The sequence below is a fragment of the Giraffa tippelskirchi genome, chromosome 5, assembly GCF_054371585.1.
Source record: "Giraffa tippelskirchi isolate mGirTip1 chromosome 5, T2T-mGirTip1v1.2.pri, whole genome shotgun sequence".
Classification (NCBI taxonomy): Eukaryota; Metazoa; Chordata; class Mammalia; order Artiodactyla; family Giraffidae; genus Giraffa; species Giraffa tippelskirchi.
The window spans coordinates 24,370,824-24,383,983 of record NC_137279.1 but is presented as its reverse complement, the minus strand read 5'-3'; the positions used below and the strand labels follow the sequence as shown (position 1 = coordinate 24,383,983).

Here is a 13,160-nt window from a genome sequence, read left to right as displayed (position 1 = left end):
GAAGAGTGGCAACTGAAAAGGATTTGAAGAAGGATTGGCCATAGAAAGAACACCTGAAGTGTGTAATGTCTTGACAATCAGGCTTTCATGGGGCAGCCTGAAGGGTAAAATCTTGGCTGCTAATACATACAGCATTTTCAGAAACATGTAATATGCAAGGGCTTCCCAGGTGGTGCTAGTGGTGAAGTCCCCGCCTGCCAGTGCAGGGAACAGAGAGACACAGGTTCGATCCCTGGGTCAGGAAGATAACCTGGAAATGGCAGCCCATTCTAGTGTTCTTGCCTGGAGAATCCCATGGACAGAGGGAACCTGACGGGTTACAGTCTACAGGATTGCAAAGAGTCAGACACAACTAAAGCAACTTAGCATACACATGTAACATGCAAAATGAGAAAAACCTTTACAGGACAGATGAATGTGCTTGAAGGGTTTTAAAAAAGAAGTATGTTTACATGCCTAGCAGAAATAAATGTGAGCTAGGCCTTGGAGTTGGTGGTAATTATGCTTTGTTTTGATATTAGTAGAAACTTTGATTTTTTAATAATGTTAGGAAGTAATTTTTTCAATTGTGACTTGAAGGGGAAAGTAATTTTTTTTCCTCCTTTTTTGCTGAGAGTAATGGTGTTAGTGTCACCTAATGGCAAAATGAGATATTGCAGCCTTTTTTTTTTTTTTTTTTATGAGGAAGTGAACAAAAGAACCTAATTAGAAAGAGAAAAAGAACATATCTGGGGGAATTTTTGGCATGGGTCAGACTTACCATGGTTACAAGGTCCTGCATTCTTCAGCACTGGTCCGCTTGTCTGCTGAGAGGGCTCAAATAAACCTTGTGCGCACCAGGACCCAGAGACCCCAGAGAGACTGAGCCAGAATTGTGTTTGAGTGTCTCTTGCGAAGTTACGGGTCAGCAGTGGCCTGGGGCAGGGGCTCTGGGTGCAGCAGACCTGGGTATGGCATAAGACCTCTTGGAGGAGGTCTCCGTTAAACCCATCATAGAGCCACCAGAACTTACATAGTACTGGGGAAGCAGACTCTTGGAGGGCACAAACAGAACCAAATGTCTCCTCTAAATTCCTGATTTCAAATCCAACTCTTTGATATTTCCATGTGGAATTCTATCAGTATCTTAAAATGTGACCTAAGAGGAATTCCTAATGTCTCCTCCAAAATTGTTTCTTATTCAGATTTCCCATTTCTGAAGAACACTACCTTCTACTAAGTTGCACAAACAAAAAATCTGGTTATGATCCTTGATTCATCTCTGCTTCTTCATTCCTCCCACTACCAAGTCATGTCAATCTCACTTCAAAATAAATCCCACATCTATCTCTCCACATCCATTTTACAAACCTAATCCAAGCCATGATCTCACCTATTACCTCCTTCTTCTAGTCTTCTCCTCCCTAATCTACTCTTAACTGAGCAGCCAAAGAAATCTTTTGGAAATCTTGTGTGTGCACGAGGACCCAGGAGAGAGGAGCAGTGACCCCACAAAAGACTGACCCAGACTTGCCCGTGAGTGTCCAGGAGTCTCCAGTGGAGGCGTGGGTCGATGGTGGCCTGCTGCAGGGTCAGAGGCACTGAGTGCAGCAGTGCTTGCATGGGGAAGGTCAAAGGAGGTTGCCATTATCTCATTACCTCCACCATAGTTTGGCCTCAGGTCAAACAACAGGGAGGGAACACAGCCCTGCCCATCAACAAAATTTGATTAAAGATTTACTGAGGACTTCCCTAGTGACTCAGAAGGTACAATGCAGGAGATATGGGTTCAATCCCTGGGTCAGGAAGATCCCCTGGAGAAGGAAATGGCAACCCACTCCAGTACTCTTGCTTGGAAAATCTCATGGACAGAGGAGCCTGGTAGGCTACAGTCCACAGGGTTGCAAAGAGCCAGACATGACTGAGCGACTTCACTTTACTGAGCATGGCCCATCAGAACAAGACCCAGTTTCCCCCTCAATCTGTCTCTCCCATCAGGAAGCTTCCATAAGCCTCTTATCCTTGTCCATCAGAGGGCAGACAGAATGAAAATCACAGTCACAGAAAACTAACCAAACTAATCACAGGGACCACAGCCTTGTCTAGCTCAGTGAAACTATGAGCCATGCTGTGTAGGGCCACCCAAGATGGATGGGGTCATTTTGGAGAGTTCTTACAAAACGTGGTCCCCTGGAGAAGGGAATGGCAAACCACTTCAATATTCTTGTCTTGAGAACCCCATAAACAGTATGAAAAGGCAAGAAGATAGGACACTGAGAGATGAACACCCCAGGTTGGTAGGTGCCCAATATGTTACTGGAGAAGAGTGGAGAAATAACTCCAGAAAGAATGAAGAGACTGAGCCAAAGCAAAAACAACACCCAGCTGTGATGTGACGGGTAATGGAAGTAAAGTCCGACGCTATAAAGAGCTGTATTGCATAGGAACCTGGAATGTTAGGTCCATGAATCAAGGCAAATTGAAAGTGGTCAAACAGGAGATGGCAAGAGTGAACATGGACATTTTAGGAATCAATGAACTAAAATGGACTGGAATGGTGAATTTAACTCAGATGACCATTCTGTCTGCTGCTGTGGGCAAGAATCCCATAGAAGAAATGGAGTAGCCATCATAGTCAACATAAGAGTCAGAAATGCAGTACTTGAATGATATCTCAAAAATGACAGAATGATCTCTGTTCATTTCCAAGGCAAACCATTCAATATCATGGTAATCCAAGTCTTTGCCCAGACCAGTAATGCTGAAGAAGCTGAAGTTGAACAGTTCTATGAAGACCTACAAGACCTTCTAGAACTACCCCCCCCCCCAAAGATGTTCTTTTCATTGTAGGGGACTGGAATGCAAAAGTAGGAAGTCAAGAGATACCTGGAGTAACAGGCAAATTTGGCCTTGGAGTACAAAATGAAGCAGGTCAAAGGCTAATAGAGTTATGCCAAGAGAATGCACTGGTCATAGCAAACACCCTCTTCCAACAATACAAGACAAGACTCTACACATGGACATCACCAGATGATCAATGCCAAAATCAGAATGATGATGTTCTTTGCAGTCAAAGATGGAGAAGCTCTATACAGTGAGCAAAAATAAGACCAGGAGCTGACTGTGGCTCAGATCATGAACTCATTGCCAAATTCAGACTTAAATTGAAGAAAATAGAGAAAACCACTAGACCATTCCGGTATGACCTAAATCAGATCCCTTAGGATGATACAGTGGAAATGACATAGATTCAAAGGATTAGATCTGATAGAGTGCCTGGAGAACTATGGACCTCTGTCCATGACATTGTACAGGAGGCAGGGATCAAGACCATCCCCAAGAAATAGAAATGCAAAAAGGTAAAATGATTGCCTGAGGAGGCCTTACAAATAGCTGTGAAAAGAAGAGAACTGAAAGGCAAAGGAGAAAAGGAAAGATATACCCATTTGAATGCAGAGTTCCAAAGAATAGCAAGGAGAGATAAGAAAGCCTTCCTCGTGATCAATGCAAAGAAATAGAGGAAAACAATAGAATGGGAAAGACTAGAGATCTCTTCAAGAAAATTAGAGGTGCCAAGGGAACATTTCATGCAAAGATGGATACAATAAAGGACAGAAATGGTATGGAGCTAACAGAAGCAGAAGATATTAAGAAGAGGTGGCAAGAATACACAAAAGAACTATACAAAAATCATCTTCATGACCCAGATAACCACGATGGTGTGATGACTCACCTAGAGCCAGACATCTTGGAATGCAAAGTCAAGTGGACCTTAAGAAGCATCACTACGATCAAAGCTAGTGGAGGTGATGGAATTCCAGTTGAGCTATTTGAAATCCTTAAAGATGATGCTGTGAGAGTCCTGAACTCAATATACCAGCAAGTTTGGAAAACTGAGCAGTGGCCACAGGACTGGAAAAGGTCAGTTTTCAGTCCAGTCCCAAAGAAAAGCAATGCCAAAGAATGTTCAAATTACCTCACAATTGCACTCATCTCACACGCTAGCAAAGTAATACCCCAGATTCTCCAAGCCAGGCTTCAACAGTATGTCAACTGTGAACTTCCAGGTGTTCAAGCTGGTTTTTGATAAGGCAGAGGAACCAGAGATCAAATTGCCAACATCTGCTGGATCATTGAAAAAGCAAAAGAGTTCCAGAAAAAATATCTGCTTTATTGATTATGCCACAAACTTTGACTGTGTGGATCACAACATATGGAAAATTCTGAAAGAGATGGGAATACCAGACCACCTGACCTGCCTCTTGAGAAATGTATATGCAGGTCAGGAAGGAACAGCTAGAACTGGATATGGAACAACAGACTGGTTCCAAATTTGAAAAGGAGTCCATCAAGGCTGTATATTGTCACCATGCTTATTTAACTTATATGCAGAGTACATCATGAGAAACGCTGGGCTGGAAGAAGCACAAGCTGGAATCAAGGTTGCTGGGAGAAATGTCAATAAACTCAGATATGCAGATGACACCACTCTTATGGCAGAAAGTGAAAAAGAACTAAAGCGCCTCTTGATGAAAGTGAGAGAGGAGAGTGAAGAAGTTGGCTTAAAGCTCAACATTGAGAAAACTAGGATCATGACATCTGGTCCCATCACTTCATGGCAAATAGGTGGGGAAACAGTGGGAACAGTGGCTGACTTTATTTTTTTGGGCTCCAAAATCACTGCAGATGGTGATTGCAGCCATAAAATTAAAAGACGCTTACTCCTTGGAAGGAAAGTTGTGACCACCCTAGACAGCATATTAAAAAGCAAAGACATTACTTTGTCAACAAAGGTCCGTCTAGCCAAGGCTATGGTTTTTCCAGTGATCATGTATGGATGTGAGAGTTGGACTATAAAGAAAGCTGAACGGTGAAGAATTGATGCTTTTGAACTGTGGTGTTGGAGAAGACTCTTGAGAGTTTTTGGACTGCAAGGAGATCAAACCAGTCAATCCTCAAGGAAATCAGTCCTGAATATTCATTGGAAGGACTGATGTTGAAGCTGAAACTTCAATACTTTGGCCACCTGATGCGAAGAACTGAGTCGTTGGGAAAGACCCTGGTGCTGGGAAAGATTGAAGGCATCACCGGCTCGATGGACATGAGTTTGAGTAAAGTCCTGGAGTTGGTGATGGACAGGGGAGCCTGGTGTGTTGCAGTCCATGGGGTTGGAAAAAGTTGGATATGAATGAGCAACTGTACCGAACTGAACTTGTCCTACCTCTGTGTCATATTACCCCCTTTGTCACTGAGCAGATCGTTTAACATATGGTTCTTTTTTTTAATCTTCATGGTTTCAGCTCAAATATTTCCTACTACCTTCCTTAAAGTTGTCTGTGTACTCCTTACAGCTCCTCTTTGTTATATTAGGCTGTTGTGTTTTCTTCATAGTCTGTTGAATGATTTGGGATTTCCTTCCTTACTTGCTTGCTTGTTTCCTCACTAGCTGTAAGCTCCAGGAGAGGAGGCATCTTGTTTGCCTTATTCACTCATGTAACCCCAAATGCCGAGTATAGTGGCTCTTACATAGTGTACATGTTCAGTTAAATTTAGTTGTGTGAACATTTGGATTTCTGGAAGTGATAGAGAATGTTGAGTTTCTATGGTGTGAAGTGAAAGTGAGTTGCTCAGTTGTGTCCGACTCTTTGCGACCCCATGGACTTTACAGTCCATGGATATTTCTAGGCCAGAATATTGGAATGGGTAGCCTCTCCCTTCTCCAGGGGATCTTCTCAACCCGGGGATTGAACCCAGGTCTCTCGCATTGCAGGTGGATTCTTTACCAGCTGAGCCACCAGCAAAACCCAGGAATACTGGAGTGGGTAGCCTATCCCTTCTACAGCGGATCTTCCTGACTCAGGAATCAAACTGGGGTCTCCTATATTGTAGGTGGTTTCTTTACCAGCCAAGCTACTAGAGATCTATATGGAAAATAGAATCACACGGTATATGAATACTGCTGCATGAGTACAATGTGAAAGCTTTGCTCCCCTCGCCACCCTTGCCCCCACCCCCTGCTTTCTGGTTCCTATAGATAAGTTGTTTTGTGTCTGGAAAGGAAAAGATACATGGCTTAGAATGTTGAATTTTGTATTAATCAGTCAACTTGAGTGACACAGAAAAAATATTTTAAGGTACAATGCTTATTAGTTTGAGAAGATAAGTTATGCAGACATTTAGATTTGGTTATAAAGTCAGCAGTGAATGTATTTTTGTTTGTGTGTGAATTTGTACATACTTCTAGCTTATTTCTTATTTGTTTTTTATATTTATTAAAAAGGACAAAAAGTATTTCTCAGAGAAATATAGAGAGTGCCGTATAGTAGTAAATCCTTTTAGTTGAGATATGGGCAGGTTTATGTTGTTTTTCAGGGAAGAATATGGTTCTTTTAGTCTGGAAACTCAGGGTATATCTCCATTATGTGGCCCAGTCCAAGAAGGTAGACTCCCTAGTTTTGAGATGATTATCTAGCCAGCAGAATTCTTTGCCTGAACCATGTTTAAAGGCCAAAAAAAAAAAATTGATCCAGGTACTCAGTAGTTCATGTTTTTATTCACTGTTTTTTTTTTTCTTAATCTTTGTGGTGTTGACCAGGTGGATGTGGGAAGAGAAGTTTGCAGAACTGAAATGGAGGTCAGAGCTTCATTACAAAAGGTTAGTGGGTCATCGGATTCTGTGACTACGCTCAACAGTGAAGAATTTGTTTTGGTTCCTCAACATGGAGGTGATACTTCTACAAAAGATGATGAAAAACCTGAACTGAAGGTATTTTTTCCTTTTCTACAAATGATATTATTTTAAATTTTTCTTTTTAACTAGGTGAAACTTATCTTGGGAAGTGTATACAATCCAAAGTTTTTTCTCAAGTAGTCACTTTGAGAATAGAATCAATGTTTGATTTATCCAGAGACTTAATTGTTAGGTTTGTTATTTTTAAAGTTTTTTATTTTTGGTTGTTTATCTTTTAGAATTCAGAAAGAATAAATAGAAGGGAGAAAAGAAGAGAAAGGATAATTGGCAAGTTAGACTTAATGGTTAAATCTTAGATCAGTTTAATTTATCTCGATAATTTTGTCTCTCTTACTGCTGTTGGGTTTTAAAAATTACTTATATAAATATGTAGTTATGTACTACTTTCACTTGAGAGACTTGGCTTTATAATTTTTATGCTTTAAGTCAGCTTGTAGCATTCATCTGTGTGATTAATACTTGTCTGAATATTTTTTAAGTATATGTTGTGTAATTTTAGTCATTGAGTTGTTATTTAGATGTGGTCCTTTTTATTTTCCATTTTTATGTTGCATTTTTATTAGGCAGCATACTGTTTGAATTATCAAAAAAAGTCTTTCTTTGAAGCTGTGTACCAATTCAAGTATGTGTTTGATATATATATTTTTTCTTGCAAACAGATATATGTATGGTCTTTGACCAAAGGAAAACTGTTTTCTTATTTATAAACAATCAACAAAACCAAGCAAACCCAGGTATACAGCTATGGAAATTGCATAACCACCTTCTAGATATGGGGAGAGAGAAATTAGTCCAAAGTGCTGTATATTGTTTATGACTTATATTTAGTATTAATTATGATACAAAGGTATGTTAGTATGTTAATCTAATAAAATATAAATCTAATAAAAAATTTTGCATCTAATTTTGTAAAAATTAGATGATTAAGTACTCATTTTACATTATGTTGAGGATATATAGTTTTATAATTGCATTAAAATAGTCAATGGATTCCTTTAAATTTATTGAAATATCTATATTTAAATAAATAGCTATTTAAATTCATTTAACTCTGTTTTCACATTAATGTGCTTTAGGCATTTATTTACTTATGCTTGGTGTGTCTCACTTGGCTTTGAAGAAAAAGGTCAGCCAATTTAAATATAAGGAAATTACCAATACTCCTTGGCCACTCAAGCAAAATTTGTAAAGAAATCAGAAACATATTTATGCTATGATAACATAAAATATGACCTTTTAAATGATATTGACACTAAATACTGTCTATTTAAACTTACCATTTTTCTCTTTAAAACACATAAATTTAGGATTACTTGATTTTTAAAATGTGTTACTGAAAGATAAAAAAAAGAAACAACAAAAATCTTTGTAAGATCTTAGACCAAATATAGTTGGAAACTGCCTTGGGTGTTTCTGGAGAATCCTTGTCTGAAACTAATAGTCCTCTATTGTGTTCTGTTTTTTTAAATTCAGGATTTTCTTTTATATCTCATGAAATTAGGTACACCTAACGCTTGGTATTCAGTAACTATTTTAAAATTTAAATATGTTCTAGAAATGCAGTATTTTTATTAAGTTCTAGAACCATATTATGATTGAAAGGAATTGTTTTCCTTTGTCTGTAGATAGTTTCTAATGGTGATGAACAACTGGAAAAAGCCATGGAAGAGATTTTGAGAGACTCGGAGAAGGGGCAAAGCAGCCTTCCTGTTGATTGTCCAAGTTCCAGTGAAATTTCAGACCATTCATTTGGAAATATTTCAGCCCGGCAAACAAATAAGCCATCTCTTCAGTTAATTTTGGATCCATCAAATACAGGTAACTGTATTGAACTCTTAGAAACTGTAAGAGAAAAAGTGATGATGAAAATTTTAAGATGAAAATCAGAAAATTTTATTAGCTTAACTTTCTAAGATCAAGGCCACCAACTTTACAGTTCTGGTCAAGAGTTCCCACTTTGGTTCTTAAGCTTCTGTTTGTATTGCTACCTGTAAAATCAGTCTGAGTGTTGTTTGAGAACTGATACTGTGTCTGGGTACTCACTTTACCCATGGTACTCAATTTACCCATTGATTTCAACCATGAAATTAAAAGACACGTGCTCCTTGGAAGGAAACTGTGACAAAACTAGACAGCATATCAAAAAGCAGAGACGTCACTTTAACAACAAAGGTCCGTGTAGTCAAAACTATGGTTTTTCTAGTAGTCATGTATGGATGTGAGAGTTGGACCATATAGAAGTTTGAGCTTTGAAGAATTGATGCTTCAAATTGTGGTGCTGGAGAAGACTCTTGAGAGTCCCTTGGACTGCATGGAGATCAAACCAGTTGATCCTAAAGGAAATTATCCCTGAATGTTCATTGTAAAGACTGATGCTGAAATTGAAGCTCCAGTACTTTGGTCACCTGATGTGAAGAGCCGACTCATTGGAAAAGATCCTGATGCTGGGAAAGATTGAAGGCAGAAGGAGAAGCAGGTGGCAGAGGATGAGATGATTGGAAAGCATCACCGACTCAGTGGACATGAATTTGAGCAAACTCCAGGAGATAGTAGAGGACAGGGGAGCCTGGTGTCCTGCAGTCCATTGGTTCACAGAGTTGGACATGGCTTAGCGACTGAACAATGACTTGGTGTATAGTAGATCTTCAATAAATGCTTAACAGTTGAATAAATTCTTGGGTATCAAAGAGTAATTAATTAATATACACATTCTTTCATATGATATGCCTTCTTACTCAGTTTAAATACAGTTATTTTAAATTATAATTTGTGAGAAGTCCAAGTAAAATAACATATCAACTCCATCAGTGTAATAATACTGTAAAAGTATTTATTACAGTGTAATAAATAATAAATACATGCATGAATAAGTAGGATTTATAGTAGGAATACCAGCCTTATAAGTGAAAATGATTTTGGAACAGGAAAAGGCAAACCTACCTCAACCTAACCCCTACTGTTTTAAACACTGGAGGTGTGGTTTGATCTGGGCTCTGGTAATATTTCTTTGTAAACTACTCAGCTTTGATCTTCTCCATGTCATGGCTAGTTAGCAGCAGAAATTGATAAGTAAGACTAAATGATTTGTTAATACCTGGTGGTTGAGAGAAAGACTCTGGTGTTTTAACCATGGAACAAAAAGTTGTGAATTTTATTCTGATTGGACCAACTGAACCATTTTCTTGTGGTCAAGGGAATGACATGAATCGATACATGCTGGTCTTGGTTATATTCAGATTCCTCAGTAAGTCACTCTGCAGAAGAGATAGCATCCTAATTGACTTAAGGCCGCATGATACATTTCTGAATGTTTATGTAGGCTAAGTGTAGATCTAGGCCAAAGTGCTACAAGCTAGCTAGCTGGTGCCTCCTGCAATGTGAGGACACAGCAAAGAGATGCTGTCTAGAAAGGGAGCTCTCACGAGGCAGCCATCTGCCAGAGCCTCAGTCATGGACTTCACAGCATCCAGAGCTGAGGGAATTAAATGTCTGTTGTTTGTAAGCCACCCATGTGGTATTTTGTTATACAGTAGCCTGAAAGAACTGAGACAAGACTTTTCAGCTGCCTCTTCATAGTTGCAGTTTTTGTTAAGAGAATTCTTGTGGTCAGTTTAAAATAAACCCTAACTTCAATGGTAAGGAACTACCTGGAAGTATCTATATTTAAATGGGCTGAAGTCAATATTAAAGATATGTAGTTTGCCAGTGATAAAATTGAATAGATAAATGGTTTTGTTTAAACATCATTGGTTTAACTCATTGGTTAACTTGTTGGCTTTTTTCATTTGATGATCATATATCCTGGCTACGTGGATTCAGCTGTACGGGGAATTTTTGCTAATTTATGGCAATGTACTAAAATACTGTTTGGTTACATAATGAGTCTTCTCTTTCATGCTCTTTGTTACTCTTTGCATCGTTCTGCTGAGGAAGGGATAATAGAATTGAAGAAGAATGACTTGTATAGAACTGAATTTATATTTACAAGGATATGAACTTATTGCAGTGGTGTGTGATTTCACTAGATCTTAAAGTATTGGCTTGCTAAAAAATATTTTATCATTTGCCTCCTTAACCCAGGATTTCCACTTGTCATGAGTTTTGTCTAAGTGGAGGCTGCAGTTATGATACATTTAGTTGTGGATAGAATAGGATCCAGGTGGGGTCAAGAGATGTGTGTTTGCCATTACTTGGTTGCTGAAAGGATCACTAACTCTAAAAAATTTCATTCATTTACTGATTGATTTGTTTGGTGTATATTGAGTGTTTAATCTTTTAGAGACTGTTAGAAGTGCTGGGAATAGAAAGAGGATAGAACAATTCTTTCCTTTGAAGAGCTGATACTCTCTATAATTAAGAGCAGAATATACTTCATTTTGGAGAAGGCAATGGCACCCCACTCCAGTACTCTTGCCTAGAAAATCCCATGGATAGAGGAGCCTGGTAGGCTGCAGTCCATGGGGTCGTGAAGAGTCGGACACGACTGAGCGACTTCACTTTCACTTTTCACTTTCATGCATTGGAGAAGGAAATGGCAACCCACGCCAGTGTTCTTGTCTGGAGAATCCCAGGGACGAAGTAGCCTCGTGGGCTGCCGTCTATGGGGTCGCACAGAGTCGGACATGACTGAAGCGACTTAGCAGCAGCATACTTCATTTTGCTTTTAATTCGTTCTATTTTAGACCTTTCTTAGAGATTAAGACATATTTAGAGCTCAGACCTAGGTTTGAATCCAGGCTCTGTCTGTGGCTTGGGAAAGTTATTTAACTTCTCTAATAGTAAGTTATCTCATCTGTAAAACAGAGATAAAATAGAAACCATTTCATAGGGATTTAGAAGCTTAAATGATATCATCTATATCATCCGTAGAAAGTATTTTGTGTTAGTAAAATGTGTGGCACAAAGCGAATACCAAGTAAAATGTTTGTCATCATCAACAGTTCTGAAAATCTTTAACCTCAAAATAAAATTACACACAGTTTTAAGTCTGAGCCTGATAGTTACAACACATCTGCTTCAAATGGGCCCTGGGCAGGGTGTAGGCCCTTTATCTCCATTGACGTACCTAACCCCTGGATTTCTGTGGAGCTGTATTCTTTGAATAGTTGTTTTCTTTGAGTACTGTAAAGATGTTGTTTTGCTGTCTTCTCTTCTCCATAGTTTCTGATGAGAAATCTGCAGTCGTTTGAATCATTTGTTGTTCCCTTATTTGTGACATGCTGTTTTTTTCTGTCTACTTTTAATATCTTCATTTTCCAGCAGTTTGATTATATGGGTATGCTTTTCTTCGAATTTATCTTTATTGATGTTTATTGAGATTTTTGAATCTGTAAATTTACATCTTTTATGAAATTTGAAAGTTTTTTTGTGCATAGTCTTTTCCTCTAAGACAACAAAAGTGTTAAATTTTCCTATAATTCCTAAGACTGTTCATTGTTTCCCAATCTTTTTTTCCTCTCTTCTTTAGTTTAGAAAATTTCTGTTTATCTGTGCTCCAGTTTACCGACTCTTAGTCCTGTTACCTCCTTTCTTTTGAGCCCATCCAGTGAATTTTTAATTTTAGATATTCCTCTTTCTGGTTTTAAGTTTACCTTGTTCCTTTTTCTGTTCCTCAGCTGCAGATTTTAATATTTTCATTCATTCTGAATTTTTTCATCTTTATGTCACAGAGCATGATTATAATACCAGTTTTAAAGTCTTTTTCTGATGCTTTCAGCAACTGCATCATTTGGGGATTGGTCTCTGTTGATTGCTTTTTTCCCTTGACAGTTGGTCACCTTTGTTTTTTTGTTGTTGTTAAGTAATTGGATTTTTTTCCAGACTTTCTGATTCTTACATTTGAGATTGTGTTTCCAGGTCAAATCTTCTGAAGAATGTTGATTTTATTTTAGCAGGCAGTCCAGTTGGTTGCATCCAGACTGCAAGTTCTGTCTTGCTTTCTGATTCCAAAGTCAGTCAATTCTAAAACCTTTGCTATGCTTCTTTGGTCTGTTCCACACATGTTTAGCAATGTGGTGAACCTCAAGACTTACGTTAGTTCATACACAAAATTAGAGGATTGCCTACTCCAACTCTCCTCCTCAGGGTTTCCCCCATACTCTTTGGCTTCTTGGGGTCCATTTTCTTTCTTCCCTTGGGTAGAAAGATGGATTTCTTACTTAGAGTTTTTGTTCCTTTGTGCTGTTATGTGGTCTTGTATGACTAGAGTCAACTTTAGCACAGAGTGGTGAGAGAAAAGAAAAAAAAATAGCAGAGGCCTCCTTTTTCTTTTTGAACCACAAGAGCCTTGCCCCTTGCTTGGGTGTTTTAACTACTGAGAGGTTTCTTTTCTTCTCCCTGGAGTTGTAGGTGCTCCATTTTCTCCCCCAGCCCCCCGCACGCCCCCTGCCCCATCACACATACATAGTGCTGCAGCTCTATCACTGGGCTG

At 38.7% G+C, this 13,160-nt stretch overlaps 1 protein-coding gene across 12 annotated transcripts in view; it reads left to right on the top strand.

Moving 5' to 3' along the window:
- The window catches only part of RABGAP1L (RAB GTPase activating protein 1 like), a 652,518-nt gene that overhangs the window by 65,134 nt on the left and 574,224 nt on the right, over positions 1-13,160 (top strand). For 8 of the 12 annotated variants that reach the window (XM_081493699.1, XM_081493697.1, XM_081493700.1 and 5 more), the window contains exons 2-3: positions 6,575-6,745; positions 8,356-8,548. In XM_081493699.1, coding sequence (XP_081349825.1) covers positions 6,608-6,745; positions 8,356-8,548 — 331 coding nt within the window. In that variant the 5' untranslated portion in view covers positions 6,575-6,607. The remainder of the gene's footprint in view (positions 1-6,574; positions 6,746-8,355; positions 8,549-13,160) is intronic. The other 4 variants (XM_081493701.1, XM_081493708.1, XM_081493707.1 and 1 more) reach the window with 1 other exon arrangement.